This window comes from Giraffa tippelskirchi, chromosome 7 (genome assembly GCF_054371585.1).
Source record: "Giraffa tippelskirchi isolate mGirTip1 chromosome 7, T2T-mGirTip1v1.2.pri, whole genome shotgun sequence".
In the NCBI taxonomy this organism is placed as follows: domain Eukaryota; kingdom Metazoa; phylum Chordata; class Mammalia; order Artiodactyla; family Giraffidae; genus Giraffa; species Giraffa tippelskirchi.
Genome location: NC_137281.1, coordinates 129,537,032 through 129,551,601, shown reverse-complemented (window position 1 = coordinate 129,551,601; position 14,570 = coordinate 129,537,032). Strand labels below are relative to the sequence as shown.

The window sequence follows — 14,570 nt, the reverse complement described above, 5'->3', positions numbered from 1 at the left end:
GTTATTATCCTCCACTTGGTTGGGAGGGGGGGCGGTGCTTAGTTCCTACAGGAGAACTCAAAGATATTGTTATGTATAGACCCTGATGCTGAGAAAGATTGAAGGCAGGAGGAGAAGGGGATGACAGAGGATGAGATGGTTGGATGGCATCACTGACACAATGGACATGAGTCTGAGTAAACTTCGGGAGTTGGTGATGGATAGGGAGGCCTGGTGTGCTGCAGTCCATGGGGTCTCAAAGAGTCGGATACGACTGAGCAATTAAACTGAACTGAAATGTACAATACAGTAGTACCTTGTTGTTTTTCCGTGTTCTTAGAAATGTAATAGCTTGCATCTTCATCTGCTAACCACAAATTCCCAGTCTCTCCATCCCTACTCCCTTGGCAACCACAAGTCTGTTTTTTATGTCTGTGAGTCAGTATCTGTTTCATAAATAAGTTCATTTGTATCATATTTTAGATTACACATGTAAGTGATATTTACGGACTTTCTGATTGACTTCACTTGGTATGATAATCTTTAGGTCCATCCATGCATTACTGTTTCTTGATTTTTACTTCTTTGTTTCTGCATTCTCTTGCTTCCCTGATTAGCAACAGTGTGAACCTGCCCTTTGGAACTCGGGGAAAGTCAATGAAAGGAATGAAACCTGTTTCCTACAAAAAAAAAACCGGGGACATGAAAAGTATTTGTATCTGGGAGGGTACCATAGGGTCCTGTCAAGTTTTACTTGCAAGGGAGCAACATATTATAAACCACTATTGTTTATTGAGAAATTATGTACCATAGTGCCTATACTATGTTACCTTTACCTCTCCACAGAGTTGAAGCCTATTACCACTTCTGTTTTATAGATGAGGGAATACTTGTCTGTTTAATGCAATGGATCTAAACAGCAGAACATTTATAGAATATATGCGGAAGTCAAACTCTGGGATTAAAAAAGGTTCCCTTCCAAGTTTTATTAGAAATATATCACTAAGTGATAGGAACCATAAATCTGTGAAATGTGCTGTGATGATACCTAGTTTACTGATCCACGGCAAGTTTCATCATGTTAAATAACAATTTTGAAAACTCAGCAAGTTCCCAAAATTATTTTTAACTCTTAACTCCCTCAAACTAATTTGAGAATTTTTGGAGATTTTTTCCCTTATAACATAGAAATGGTTAAAGTATGTATTAAAGAAATCAGTCCTAAAGGAGAAGGAACAAAAGTTTAGAAAAGAAGCAGTGAAGTTGAGTAAGGTCCAGTCATGTGATAGAAAATGAAAGTTAGAATCACAGGGTAGGAACACTTGACTGGTCAGGCCATTCATTCCCATCTCTATGTGGGGCCATACACCTCAAGTTCCTAGGAAACCATGTTGCGAGAACCAAAACCACAGAATGGAATTAGTTATTTCGACCACAGAGGCATACAATCAACACAATCATTTGGTTGAAGAATTTCTCAAAGCATGGAACATGGATTACCTGCAGAGTCTTTTAAGTCACCTAGGTCATCAAGTGTAAATTCCTGGAGAGACTGAGAACTAGAATATCAGCCTCTGTTGATGGGACTAAGGAGTCTGCATTATAAGCAACATTTCTTGGCACTCTGATGTAAGCTTAAGTTTAAACATGGAATTAGACAAAAAAGAAAGTCCATTATACCTTTTTAATAAGAATAGCCTTGATATTCAACTAGAACTTGTTTAAAAGATAAAAGTAGTAAGCAATGCTTAAGAATAGCCTCTTTGGGCATTCTGGTACAAGTCCCACAACTGTCAGTGGGTGTTCAGGGGGGCCACAACAGTTTGAACATAGCTTTCTCAGGCTTACAGCTTTGGCAGCCATAACCATTGTGCTCTTATTTTGCCAGCCTTGGGCACATTTTGTGTCTCTGGGAAGGAGAACTGTCTTCTGCAGCTGTTTACTGAGAAACCCACTACAGAACATATAAGTCATCATGTTTCCCTCTGTTCCCAAAGCCACATTTCCTAATTTACATTAGAAAGTTCTTGTAATTAAATAACTAAGAGTAAGACCAGAATGAAATTGAAGTCACAATTAAATTTATTTAAGTTTAGAAAAGATAAGCCTCTAAATATTAAGTGTTTCTCTCTGGGTGGTGGTATTATGAAGTTCATACTTACTAGGTTTTAATTTTTTTTTTTTTACAGTGGACCTCTGTTGGCTTTTATTTTGATTATAAAAGTTTTTGCTTTTAAAAACACTATTTTAAGGAAAGTCGATTTTGAGGTCTCAGAATAGCATTCTGTTCTTCAAAACAGCATTCTATTCATTCAGAAGTAGTGTTCTATTTTTTCATCCTGGTAGCAAAAATAGACAGACAGTCCTTAAGAATATGATGCTGTCTTGTAATCTTTTAAGTAGGCTTATGTGTATATTCTCTTTAGCTAATGACCAGTGGAAGCAAGACAGAAAGAAATGATCTATGTTGTAAGACTTGGAAAACACCTCAAGATAGGCAAAAACTTGAGGATCTTGAATATTTTTTATCTCAATGACTAAGAAAGTATGTGGTACGTCATTTTATTGACGTATAGTTGACTTATAATGTGTTAATTACTGCTGTACAGCAAAATGCTTGTTACATACACACACACACACAGAGTAGGTCCTTGTTGTTTATCCATTTTATATGTAATAGTGTGCATCTGCTAATCACAAACTCCCAATCCATCCCTCCCCCTTGGCAACCATGAGTCTGTTCTCTATGTCTGTGAGTCTGTTTTTGTTTCATAGATAATTTCATCTGTGTCATATTTTAGATTCCACATATGAGTGATATCATATGATATTTGTCTTTCTGACTCACCTCACTTAGTATGATAATCTCTAGGTCCATCCTTGTTGCTACAAATGGCATTATTTCATTTTTTTTTTTTTTATGGCCAAGTGGCATTCCATTGTGTGTATATATATGCATATATATAGCATATCTTCTTTATCCATTCATCTGTTGATGAACATTTAGTTTGCTTTCATGTCTTGGCTGTTGTGGTTATTGTGCTTCTAGGGACACAGGGGGCCATGTATCTTTTTGAATTAGAGTTTAGTCTGGATATATGTCCAGGAGTACAATTGTTGGATTATATGGCAACTCTATAGTTTTTTGAGAAACCTCTATACTGTTTTCCATAGTGGCTGCACCAATGTACATTCCTACTAGTAGTGCAGGAGGGTTCCCTTTCCTCCAAAGCCTCCCCAGCATTTATTTGTACATTTTAAGATTATGGTTATTTTGACTGATGTGAGATGGTATCTCAATGACTTCCATTTCTCTAATAATTAGTAATTCTGAACATCTTTTCGTGTGCCTTTTGGACATCTGCATGTCTTTGGAAAAATGTCTATTCAGGTCTTCTGCTCATTTTTTGATTGGGTTGTTTTGTTTTTTGTTATTGAGTTGTAGGAGCTGTTTGTATATTTTGGAAATGAACCCCTTGTCATTGCTTTATTTGCAAATGTTTTCTCCCAGTCTGCAGGTTGTCTTTACCTTTTATTTATGGTTTCCTTTGCTATATGCTACTGTAGTCAATTCTAGGAATCACATTTTTCTAATATCTCTGAATTCAGTATATATCTTTTAAAAATTAGTTTTGACATATAATTCACATATCATAAGTCAGCCCTTAAAAGTATAAAACTCAGTTGCTTTTTGTATATTCAGAGTTGTGCAACTGTGGTCACTACTGTTACCACACAAAAGTTCGTGTGCCTGATGCACAGTGAGCCAAACAAACCAAAACATCAGAATCCGGAGCAGAGACAGTTCTGCTGCAGGACCATGCAAGGAGGACAGGGTGGCTCATGATAAAAGAAAATAAAACTCCTGAGTTCTCTGGTGGTTTCTGGGGACAAGATTTTATAGGCATAATTTCAGGTGAGGGCTGCAGGGTGTGATTGGTTGATAGTGAGGTAACAAGGTGGTGCTCCAGGAATCTTGGCTCAGCCATAAGTTACCATCCTCTATCAGGGTGGGGGATAGAGGATAGATAGTTCCCTTAGTCCCCAATTAAGTAGTGGGGGCCTTAGTTCCTGCAGAACTCAAAGATATGTTGTTTTGTCTATTGCTTGAGGAGGAACCAGGACCCTGCCATGTTACTGCACTACTGATTCTTGACTGCTCCTTTGTTTCTGCATCCCCTCCGTTTTCTGATTAGTAACTGTCCGAATCCGCCCTTTGGAACTCAGGGCAGGGTGAACAAAGCCTCTTTCCTACAAACTATAAACTGGGGACATGGAAAGAAAGGATCTATAACCTGGAGAGCCCACAGGGTCCTGGCTTGGTTTCACAATTCTCTTTGGTACACACTAGGAATGAAAATAGGGCTTCCCTGATAGCTCAGTTGGGAAAGAATCCTGCAATGCAGGAGACCCCGGTTCAATTCCTGGGTTGGGAAGATCCGCTGGAGAAGGGATAGGCTACCCACTCCAGTATTCTTGGACTTCCCTTGTGGCTCAGCTGGTAAAGAATCCACCTGCAATGCGGGAAACCTGGGTTCGATCCCTGGGTTGGGAAGATCCCCTGGAGAAGGGAAAGGCTACTCACTCCAGTATTCTGGCCTGGAGTATTCCATGGACTGTATAGTCCATGGGGCCACAAAGAGTTGGACACGACTGAGCCACTTTGACTTTTCAGGAGTGAAAATGCTGGGTCACAGGGTAACTTGTCTATTTTACATTCTGAGCAGCTGTAAACTGTTAGCTCCAAAGTGGCTGCTGTGTGAGTGCTTAAGTCGTTCAGTCATGTTCAACTGTTTGCAAAACCATGGACTGTAGCCTGCCAGACTCCTTTGTTCATGGGATTCTCTAGGCCAGAATACTGGAGTGGGTAGCCATTACTTTCCCCAGGAGATCTTCCCAACCCAGGGATGGAACCTTTGTCTCCTGCATTGCAGGCGGATTCTTTACCATCTGAGCCACCAGGTACCATTTTATAATTCTACCAACAGTGCATGAAAATTCCAATTTTTCAACACACTCTCAACACTTGTTACTGTCTTTCTGATTTTAGCTATGGTTACCAAATCCAAGCTTGGTCTGTTTGCCACATGACAGGCAAATAATCAGGAGATGAGGTATTGAGGCAAGGAACAGAAGGAACAGTGACTTTATTTGAAAAGCTGAGCATCTGAGAAGATGGCAGACAAGTGTTTCTAGTCTTATCAGGGTCTGGATGCTAGTATCTTTTGTAGAACAGAGAGAGGGACAAGGTGAGGAAGTAAAAAATGCCATAAACCTTGCAGATAATCTCCTGGCTTAGCCAGCAGTGGGGAGGGGCTGGGATAACTTTTTTTTTCCTGCAACCTTTCACAAGTGGGCAGGGTCAGAATGTCTCCTGGTGAGCTGAACAAAGGCACCTTAGTTAAACATTCAGGCAGAGTGGCAGGTTTCCCTGAGTCAGGCCATTATGTATGCTTACAGCTCATAGACAGCATCCTTTCAGTGATTATAGTAACAAAAGCAATGGAGAGCAAAGGTTAAAGTAAAACAGATCCAACAAGGAGTCAGATTCTGTTCTTCCCTTGCTACTCTCACAGTGGGTGTGAAGTGGTATTTTTCTGGTTTTTCACTTGCATTTCTCTGATACCTAATGTTCCTGGTAATCTGTACATGCTTCTTGGTTATTTGTGTATCTTTTTTGGAAAAATACCTATTCAAATCTTTTGACCATTTTTAAACTGGGCCATCTGTCCTTTTCTTGATGAGTTATGAGATACCCAGGTATTCTGGATACTATTTCCTTGTTAGATATGATTTCTAAATATTTTCTCCCATTGTGTGGGTTGTCTTTTTACTTTTGACAAAGTGTAAAGGACAGTGTCCTTTGAAGCACAAAATATTTTCGTTTTGAAGTCCAATTTATTTTCTTTTGTTGCTTGTGTTTTTGATGTTTAAGAACTCATTGACTAAGGTCACAAAGGTTTACTCTTGGTACTACAGTTTTTGCTCTGTCCAATTGAGTTCATTTTTGTATACTGTGTGAGGAAGGGGTCCAACTTCATTCTTTTGCATGTGAATATCTAGTTATCCCAGCTCCATCTGTTAAATACTCTTCTTTCCCCACTGAATAGTCTCATACTCTTGTAAAATGGAATGCATCTCTCAACTGTAACTGGCTATGTTTTTCTATAACACATGGCATTTTAGATTTACTAAAGTGTTAGAATACTTAATCCTGAAATAAATGCCTATATAAATGTGTATTTTTTTGGGGGGGTGAAAAATTTATTTCCTTCAACAATACTAAGACTCCTTCTTAAATATCAATGTGGTGAGGAAAAAAAACTGTCATTCTTGGAGGCTTACACATAATGCTATGCTGTTAAAAAGTAAATGAAGATTATCAAAAAGGTAGCAATGTGACTATAGTGGCCATGCAGAAAATCCATTAATTCTACAAGCCAAGTTAAATTCTCCTGAAAGTTAGATTTGACCGTGATGTAATGCCACAAATATAAACACCAATGGAATTTTTCAAATAAAAAAATTGAGATTTTCAGAATCTAGATTTAAATAGGTATTGCACAGAATATAAAACAATAATCAGCTCAACTGTTTGGGATCAACCTGAAAGTTTGAAAAGTTCAAAAGTCAAGTCTACTTTTATATCTACTTCCTACTGAACGGTCTGATGAAGACAATGACTCACAAAGATACCGAGATCCATTTAATAGTTTTTGAAGATTTTTTCCTGTAAAATGGCTTGTATTTCCACAGATACAATAGTGAAGAAATAAACTTTTCAATTTGACATGAAATATAAAAGAACAGTTTTACAAATATATCCATAAAATTTAACTGCTCATAACACTATACATGGTAAATATGACCACCCTCTTAGCTTCTAGACTATTTAATACAGAGAAACAATCTGTCATCTCAGCTAAAAAGAAACAACTTCCCTTTCATCGAGTTTTGTTTGTTTAGAAATAGTTAAGTAGAATTGGAAAAATATTTGCTTTTCCCTATCTTCCTCTAGGGATTCTGCATAAGAGTGAAAACTTGAGAGGATATTAGTTTTACTAAAAAGAAATACTGAACCTTCTGTTTTACTGCTTCAATAATGCTTACATTCTTTTAAAAAGGTTCTGGAGTTGTCTCACTCATCTTTGACTGGGTCATAAAGAAATGATAACAGAGCCATGCTCTCCTTCTAGCACTCAAGGAGGAACTTCATACCCTCTGCCCATGAAGGCTAAACTGTAGGGATGTAAGAGCTATAGCCAAAAGAACAGAGCTGGCTGCTGCTGCTGCTGCTGCTGCTAAGTCGCTTCAGTCGTGTCTGACTCTGTGCGACCCCATAGATGGCAGCCCACCAGGCTCCCCCGTTCCTGGGATTCTCCAGGCAAGAACACTGGAGTGGGTTGCCATTTCCTTCTCCAATGCATGAAAGGGAAAAGTGAAAGTGAAGTCGCTCAGTCGTGTCCGACTCTTGGCGACCCCATGGACTGCAGCCTACTAGGCTCCTCCGTCCATGGGATTTTCCAGGCAAGAGTACTGGAGTGGGGTGCCATTGCCTACTCTGGAACAGAGCTGGATCCGGCTTAAAATCAAGATTCTGTCGTTTGTCTATCAGAAATTCCACTGTTACAAGGCAGGATTGCATGAAGATGACAAGTGTTTTTTAGCCAGCATTAACAACATTGTGATCATATATCCTTTCAATCCAAAGGACAGAATGGATTTAAAAAGGAACGTTGATCAAAATCATATAACTGCAGGTAACAACTCTGTAACCTATGTTACACTTAAATTAAGGAGGAGAAAACATGCTCCTTTTTTAAACTCTCAAAAAGTGCCCAAATAACAATACTGAGCTCCCAAACAGCAGGGGTTGAAAAAAATAATTTTGTTAATGTAAGCAAAAATAAAGCACTGAAGCTTTATGAAGAAAAGAGTTCTCCTCAACTTTGCTAATATAGTAGATGTAATAACTTAAAAATAATTTCCCTACTGATCCTGGAAATAAATTCTACTACAATCATGTGTATGCCAGTTCCTGGCATATTTCTGCATCCAGATTCATTAGTCTCCTTAATGGAGCCCATCATTTTTCCAATGGCTTTCTCCTTTCTTTAAACCCTAACCCTGAAATTCTATAACCAGTTATGTCACGTGGCTTCCCTGAGGCACAAAGGTACCAAACTCTATAATTAACTATCGAGGAATGATAAATATGCTATTTATATTAAAAGATTTAAATTCTTTTGGGCTACAGTTAGAAAAAAAACACAGAAAGCATAATACTTACTCTGCCATGTGAACTGTAGCCCTTCTTGCAAAAAGCGAAACCAAATAAGGAAAATGTAGAATTGCAGCATGCATGACCTGGCAGCACCGATTAGTGATAATAAAAAAAAAATTCCAGGCTAGAAAAATATTCAGAGTTGTATCCCATTAACTCTGAACTTTTTTTTTCTTTTTCTTCTTCTTTTTTGGTAACAAACTGGCATAAACAACTGGGGGGGGTACTGTGGGAATACATCACTGGGGTTTTTCTGGAAATGTAGTCACAAAAGGCATTTTGGTCAGGCTGAGATCAGGATAATTGGTCTGCAATTTCCTATGTCTACACCTGGGGAGTGGGATTTATCCTTGAATGTGATGTCAAGCAAGACATAATAACAGGCATGACCTCTGAGAAGTTACCTTTTCTGAACTATATGACTCTACTCTGAGCTAGAGTTCTTTATTCTCACAAATGAAATTGCTCTCAAATACGGCGGGTAGGAGGAGTCTCATTAATCAACATTAGAAGATCTTACTGGAAGTGGCCAAGATGAGCCTGGCTTCCTTCTACAGAGGTGCGACCTGGCTGTGGTTCCCCAGGCAGGGGAAAGGGAACCTCACTTGGAAGTCAGAAGAAAAGATGTGGCACTAACAGAGGGTGGGTCACTGTTACCCCTTCCAAGAGCTTGGAATTTCTTACCCAAGTTTACTTGAAAGTCAAAGCTTTCAAGTTGGAACATAACTATTTTGGGGCATAGGTTGCATGTAGAAGTACTAGACTTTAACTACTATAGTCCTTGAAATAGAAAATTATATCAGATAGTAACTTTTTGGAAAAAAAAGTTTTTGACAGTCTTGCATCTAGAAAGGCTAGATATTACCTATTTATTTTACAAGATGCTTTTTATGGTATCAAGACTCCTCAAAACACCTTCTTCATATGGCAAGAAAAGGGACTGTGTGCTTCTTGCATCATTTTGTGGAGCCTAAAGCAGCACAGATTGCATTTGTAAAAGCTAACCATGGGAGACTCTGGATATGTCAAAAGGTGTTCGATATTCTGGACAATTTCGTTTTTTTTTTTCATTCTCTGTCTGCAGGTTGAACAAGCTATATGGAATACAGTAAGCTATCAATAAGAGGACTGTTGTTGGATTTTCACAGCACTTAAAAATTACCAAAACAAAACCACTTCATCATAAACAATAATCTCCACTAAAAAGTAAAGCTATTTGAAAACTTAGAGGCTGAACTTTTTATATATTAAATCAACTTAAGCAGCAGCAATCAAGATGAATAGATCTTATCATGTTAAGGAAAAGGGCTTTCAAAGTGGGTTAGAACAAATGAAAATAGGAAAAATATTTGCTAGCAGGCAAACCATGGAAAAACCCAATTAGAACAGGAATACAGTATATTAGAATCATATAAATTATATATCTTTACAAAGGTTAAAAAAATGCGGCATGAATCTGCAATGGTCAATTTTAAGAGGATGTTAATTTAAACATAGTTGCCCCGTGTGGCAGGAATCTTTCATCCCAGCCAGCTCTGGCAGGGGCATGTCCTGAAGGATCTTTGCATCATGGGAATGGTGATACACTGGTACCGAGCACAGAGAACAAACATCCAAGAATTGTTATTCAAAAATGAAATGAAACTAACAGAGAGGGCTGGTGGAGCTCATATGAAATTCTGATTTAATTATTCCTCAGTAAACACTCATTTGCTCTCTTGAAATCAGGAATTTCAAATGCTCTCTGCAATGTACCACTTGGTGTTGTGGATCTAATGATTACATTTAAATTTAGTTTGATTTGCAAACATTTTCAAAACTTACAGGGCTCTGTAAGCTGCAGTGGAAGGCGACAGATGGCAGAAGGGGAGCGAACAAAACTGACTGCATTGTTGTGATATATTGCTTTTAAGTTCACAGAATTTTGGCTTTCTTAAGAAAAACTTAGGAAACCCCAACAAGTGGTTTTAAAGAGTAAAACCTTATTTCTAATCACTCTTCAATTATTCAGTAAGCAAATGAACATGATATTATATAACCTGGGCCATGTTTCCTGCTGCAATAATCACCCTCATTTAATGAATGTTTAATAAGAGTTGTTACATTTTAATCAACCAAATAGTTCTACCCATGCAAGATGAGTGTCAGGGACACAGACCATGGCAGACCAAAAATAACAAAAGGCAGACCAAAAAGTTATAGAAAATTCTTTGTTTGAAATGCCAAGGGATTTGATGAATGTGTGTATAAAGTAATTAAATTCCACTGAAGTTAAAAGAATAAACAACAACAACATATTCCCTCCCCTCAAAAGAAAAGTAAAAAAAGCCCCAGATTTCAAAACAACCACCTGTACTTAAGGTCTCCTGTCCCCAACATCATCTTACAGAGCCACTCTTTTGGTATCTAGTCAGATTCTAACCTGTATTAAGTATTTCTAGACACGGCATGACTAAAACCTACACCACGCAGCACCGAAGGTTGCAGTTAAGAGCCAACAACACAAGAGCCAAGAATACATTTCTTCCGGAGTTTTAAAATAGGATTTAAACTCCTGTCCCAGTTTACCAAAGAAACCCCAAGGTTGAAATGAAAGCATGGCATTTTAAATCCAACTGTTACAAAGGTATTACGGTTTAATCAAGCACACTTCAATGATGATGCCGCTGTTTTGAGCATGCAACACACCACTGTTATGGTCAATGCCTGGCATGTTTCATCACCGTGCTCCTCTTTCTTCCTAGCTTCAGGACCCCCCTCCCCCTCATAAACGGCATTATAAAAAGGTAAAATCTAGAGTTAGTGGCAAAATCTTCACAGTAACTTGTTAATAAAGTCGTCGATGGCTCTTGAGGGCATCAATCAACTGGGCCTTGGAAAATCAATTTGATGCAGTTCTGTTCCCCAAGCAGCTGTGTGGCACAGAAAGGGCAGGCGGCATGAAAGGCGTGAGTTCCGTGAGGCAGCGGGATCTGAGACCAATATTTCGCAGACTTCTCTGAGCATACGTGTCCACAAGGGGTGAAAGCATGAGTGGGTGGTCCCGCGTCTACGTAAAAGCCTGCCTCGCAGCCGAGCCAGAGCGGCACGTAGGGGCCCACAGTCCTGCACATGGGACACTCCCTCTCGTTGGCCTCCGTGTCGCTGCGATGGCCCCAGTTGTGGTAGCCGTGCACGTGGCCGCAGCTGAGGTACGCCCAGGGCTGCTTCTCCTCCACCACCTCTTTTCTGTTGATGCTGGGGAAGGCTAAGGTGTTGAGCCCCACTGGACACTGCGGCCGCGCCGCGTTGATCTCCTGCCGCAGGGCTTCGATGTGCTTCTGGGTTGGGGTGTGAAAGAGGCCATCTGCCGTCCTCCAGAGCAGGGTGGCCCCGCACAGGTCGATGAGGGAGCCATCCTGCAGGACGTTGGTTTCAGTTTCCACCTACAAGTTTGACAGACATGTCTTTTTAAAGCAAAATTTGGGGAATCTCGCTGGTGTTCTTTCCTCTATCAGCTATGAAATAGACATGGGGCAGTTTATCCCACGGCCTCCTTGAAAAGCAGGACTAGAGGGGTAACTAGCCCCTCTGAGCCTCCCTTTCCTCATCTGAACATTGGATATAAACCATATATGTGATACACATAAAGGCCCGAGTTTGAATGCACTTACTTTTACACATTCAATTAATGGAGTGGTTTATTTTTCTTTTTTAAAAAATTATTTTAATTGGATAATTACAGTGGTTGTAATTGTAGTGGTTATTTTAACAAACTTCACAAATCTCTCTAGATTTTTATTTTTCCTCCTTAACTCAACAGCACAACACCTCCTTGGTCTCATACAGCATAGGAGATGTCCAACCAGTTCCTCTGGTGAAGACTTATGCTGATTTCGACCACAGTCAATTCAGAAGACCCTCGGTGGGCCTTGCAATAAATAACTGCCCTGCTGCCAGTGACTCCTGGTGACCTTTAGCTTCACAGGATCTATCATTTATCCTGCATTCCTAAGGTTTGAAGCAGAAACATTCACTGCGAGCTTCAGAACTTCATTTAAAAGATGGGCAGTGCTACACACCAAGTGCTCACAAGACTGATTAACAGCTGACAAGCAGCACAGTTAGACATGGTCCATAGAAACCTCATCCCTACCTCCATGTGCCACCTGTGCTCTATGGACGTACTCAGGTGAACTGCCCTCTGGCACGTGCCTGAGACCCCTCTGCCTAGAATTCTCTGTCAGGGCTCACCCATCCTAGTCTACCCCAGGGCCTGGCAAACTCCCACTCATCATTCAAGGCTGACTTGGATGGCACTTTGCCTAGAAGTTGTCCTTTAATAATGAAAGCAGTCCTTCCCTAATAAAGTATCAAATACTGGTAGTTAGAAAAAGGTAAAATCCCAACAGAATGATAGATCTTAATATTTTACAGGAGAAACACAGAGACAGGTTTTCAATAGCATTTAAGTTGCTGAATCTCTCTCCTCACCCCACCGCCCCCTGAACACCGCCTGATCTCCTCCCTTCTTGCTGGATGTCAGGAGTCTTCCTTCTCTTCTTGACAACAGATAATTGTCAGGGGAAGTTTCATCTCTGCATGAAACTGGGTAAGAAGAACACTTCTGTGGTAATAAATTGGAGTTTGGGTCACATTTTTTCCCCCCCTTATGATTACTTTTTACTCATTGCTTTTTGTTTATATCAGTGATACATATATATCTATTCTTTTTTGAATTATTTTTAATTGAAGGATAATTGATTTACAGTTTGTTGGTTTCCACCAAATATCAACATTAATCAGCCATAGGTATATCTATGTCCCCTCCCTCTTGAACATCCCTCCCAAAATTCTTTTCCCATTTAGGTTATTACAGAATATTGAGCAGAGTTCCCTGTCTATACAGTAGGTCCTTGTTGGTTAATCTATTTTAAATATAGTAGTGTGTTTATGTCAATCCCAAATTCCCAATTTGTCCCTCCCCCTACTTTTCCCATTTGGTAACCACAGACTTGTTTTCTACTTCTGTGAATTTGTTCATTTTGTAAGTAACAGCATTTGTATCACTTTTTAGAAGATTCCTCATGTAATAGAATATCATGATACTTGTCTTTCTCTTCTTACTTACTTCAGTTAGTATGATAATCTCCAAGTCTATACATCCTGCAATGAAATGAGGTTATTTCATTCTTTTTAAGAACTAAGTAATATTCCACTGTATATATGTACCACATCTTTTTTTATATATAAAATGTTTAATTTATTGGTTTTTGGGGAAATTTGATGCATCACCAGTGTATTACAACTGAGCCATTAATCTTGTAGCTTCATCGACATTAACTGCTGTTTTCATGACACTGCTGACAAATCAGCTGTTTCTGCAGAGGTTCAAGAGAAAGGCCTTTTGAGAAGTTTGCAAGTTTCTTTTGTATATCTACAAAAGCTTTATTCACTCTGTTAACTTTTTCATCATTCACAATGTTTATCTTCTTATGATTAGTGGTAACTGGTTTTGCTTTATTTTTAACCTTAAAGCTTTTTTGGCGGGCTATGTGGAATACATTCCTAGACTTCTGCCCTATTAGTTTGTTCCTGGCCATGGTCTCTCACCAGACCTCCAATACCTTTGTGCAGTTGGCTCAGGTTCCAGGTGACACCATCTCAAACCACAGCTTCTTTATCCATTCATCTGTTGACATTTAGATTGTTTCCATGTCTTGGCTATTGTAAACAGTGCTGCAGTGAACACTGGGGTATATGTATCCTTCCAAATCATGAATTTCTTTAGATGTATGCCTAGAAGTAGAATTGTTAATCACATGGTAACTCTTTTAGACTTTTACCTGGAGAATCCCATGGATGGAGGAGCCTGGTGGGCTACAGTTCATGAGTCGCAAAGAGTCAGACATGACTAAGGGACTAACACTTTCATTTTCACATTACCAACACTGTAGAAGAGTTCCTCCCCTTTTCTCTACATCCTCTCCAGTTTGTAGATTTTTTGATGGCCATTCTGACTGGTCTCAGGTGATATCTCATTGTAGTTTTGATTTTCATTTCTCTAATAATTAGCAATGGTAAACATCTTTTCATGTGCCTGTTTGCCATTGGTCTGTCTTCTTTGGAGAAATGTCTTCTGCTCAGTTTTTGATTTTTTTTTCTTTTTGATATTGAGTTGCATGAGCTGTTTGTAAATTTTGGAGATTAATTCCTTGTAGGGTGCATCATTTACAAATATTTTCTCCTATTCTATGGATTGTGTCTTCATTTTGTTTATGGTTTTCTTTGCTGTGCAAAAGCTTTTGCGTTTAATTAGGTACCATTT

At 39.1% G+C, this 14,570-nt stretch overlaps 1 protein-coding gene, 1 long non-coding RNA gene and 1 pseudogene across 5 annotated transcripts in view; 1 reads left to right on the top strand and 2 right to left on the bottom strand.

Annotated features, from left to right (window-relative positions):
- Nucleotides 1-14,570, top strand: part of LOC145513373 (uncharacterized) — a 285,374-nt gene that overhangs the window by 243,018 nt on the left and 27,786 nt on the right. The gene's annotated exons all lie outside the window — the stretch shown is intronic.
- PELI2 (pellino E3 ubiquitin protein ligase family member 2) overlaps nt 6,673-14,570 on the bottom strand; it is a 384,698-nt gene continuing 376,800 nt past the window's right edge. For all 3 annotated transcript variants that reach the window (XM_081509572.1, XM_081509573.1, XM_081509571.1), the window contains one exon: nt 6,673-11,688. In XM_081509572.1, the coding sequence (XP_081365698.1) occupies nt 11,122-11,688 (567 nt within the window). In that variant the 3' untranslated portion in view covers nt 6,673-11,121. The remainder of the gene's footprint in view (nt 11,689-14,570) is intronic.
- On the bottom strand, nt 11,943-13,850 carry LOC145513372 (ribosomal biogenesis factor pseudogene; annotated as a pseudogene). Its single transcript, XR_014059336.1, has one exon. The product of XR_014059336.1 is annotated as a ribosomal biogenesis factor pseudogene (transcript).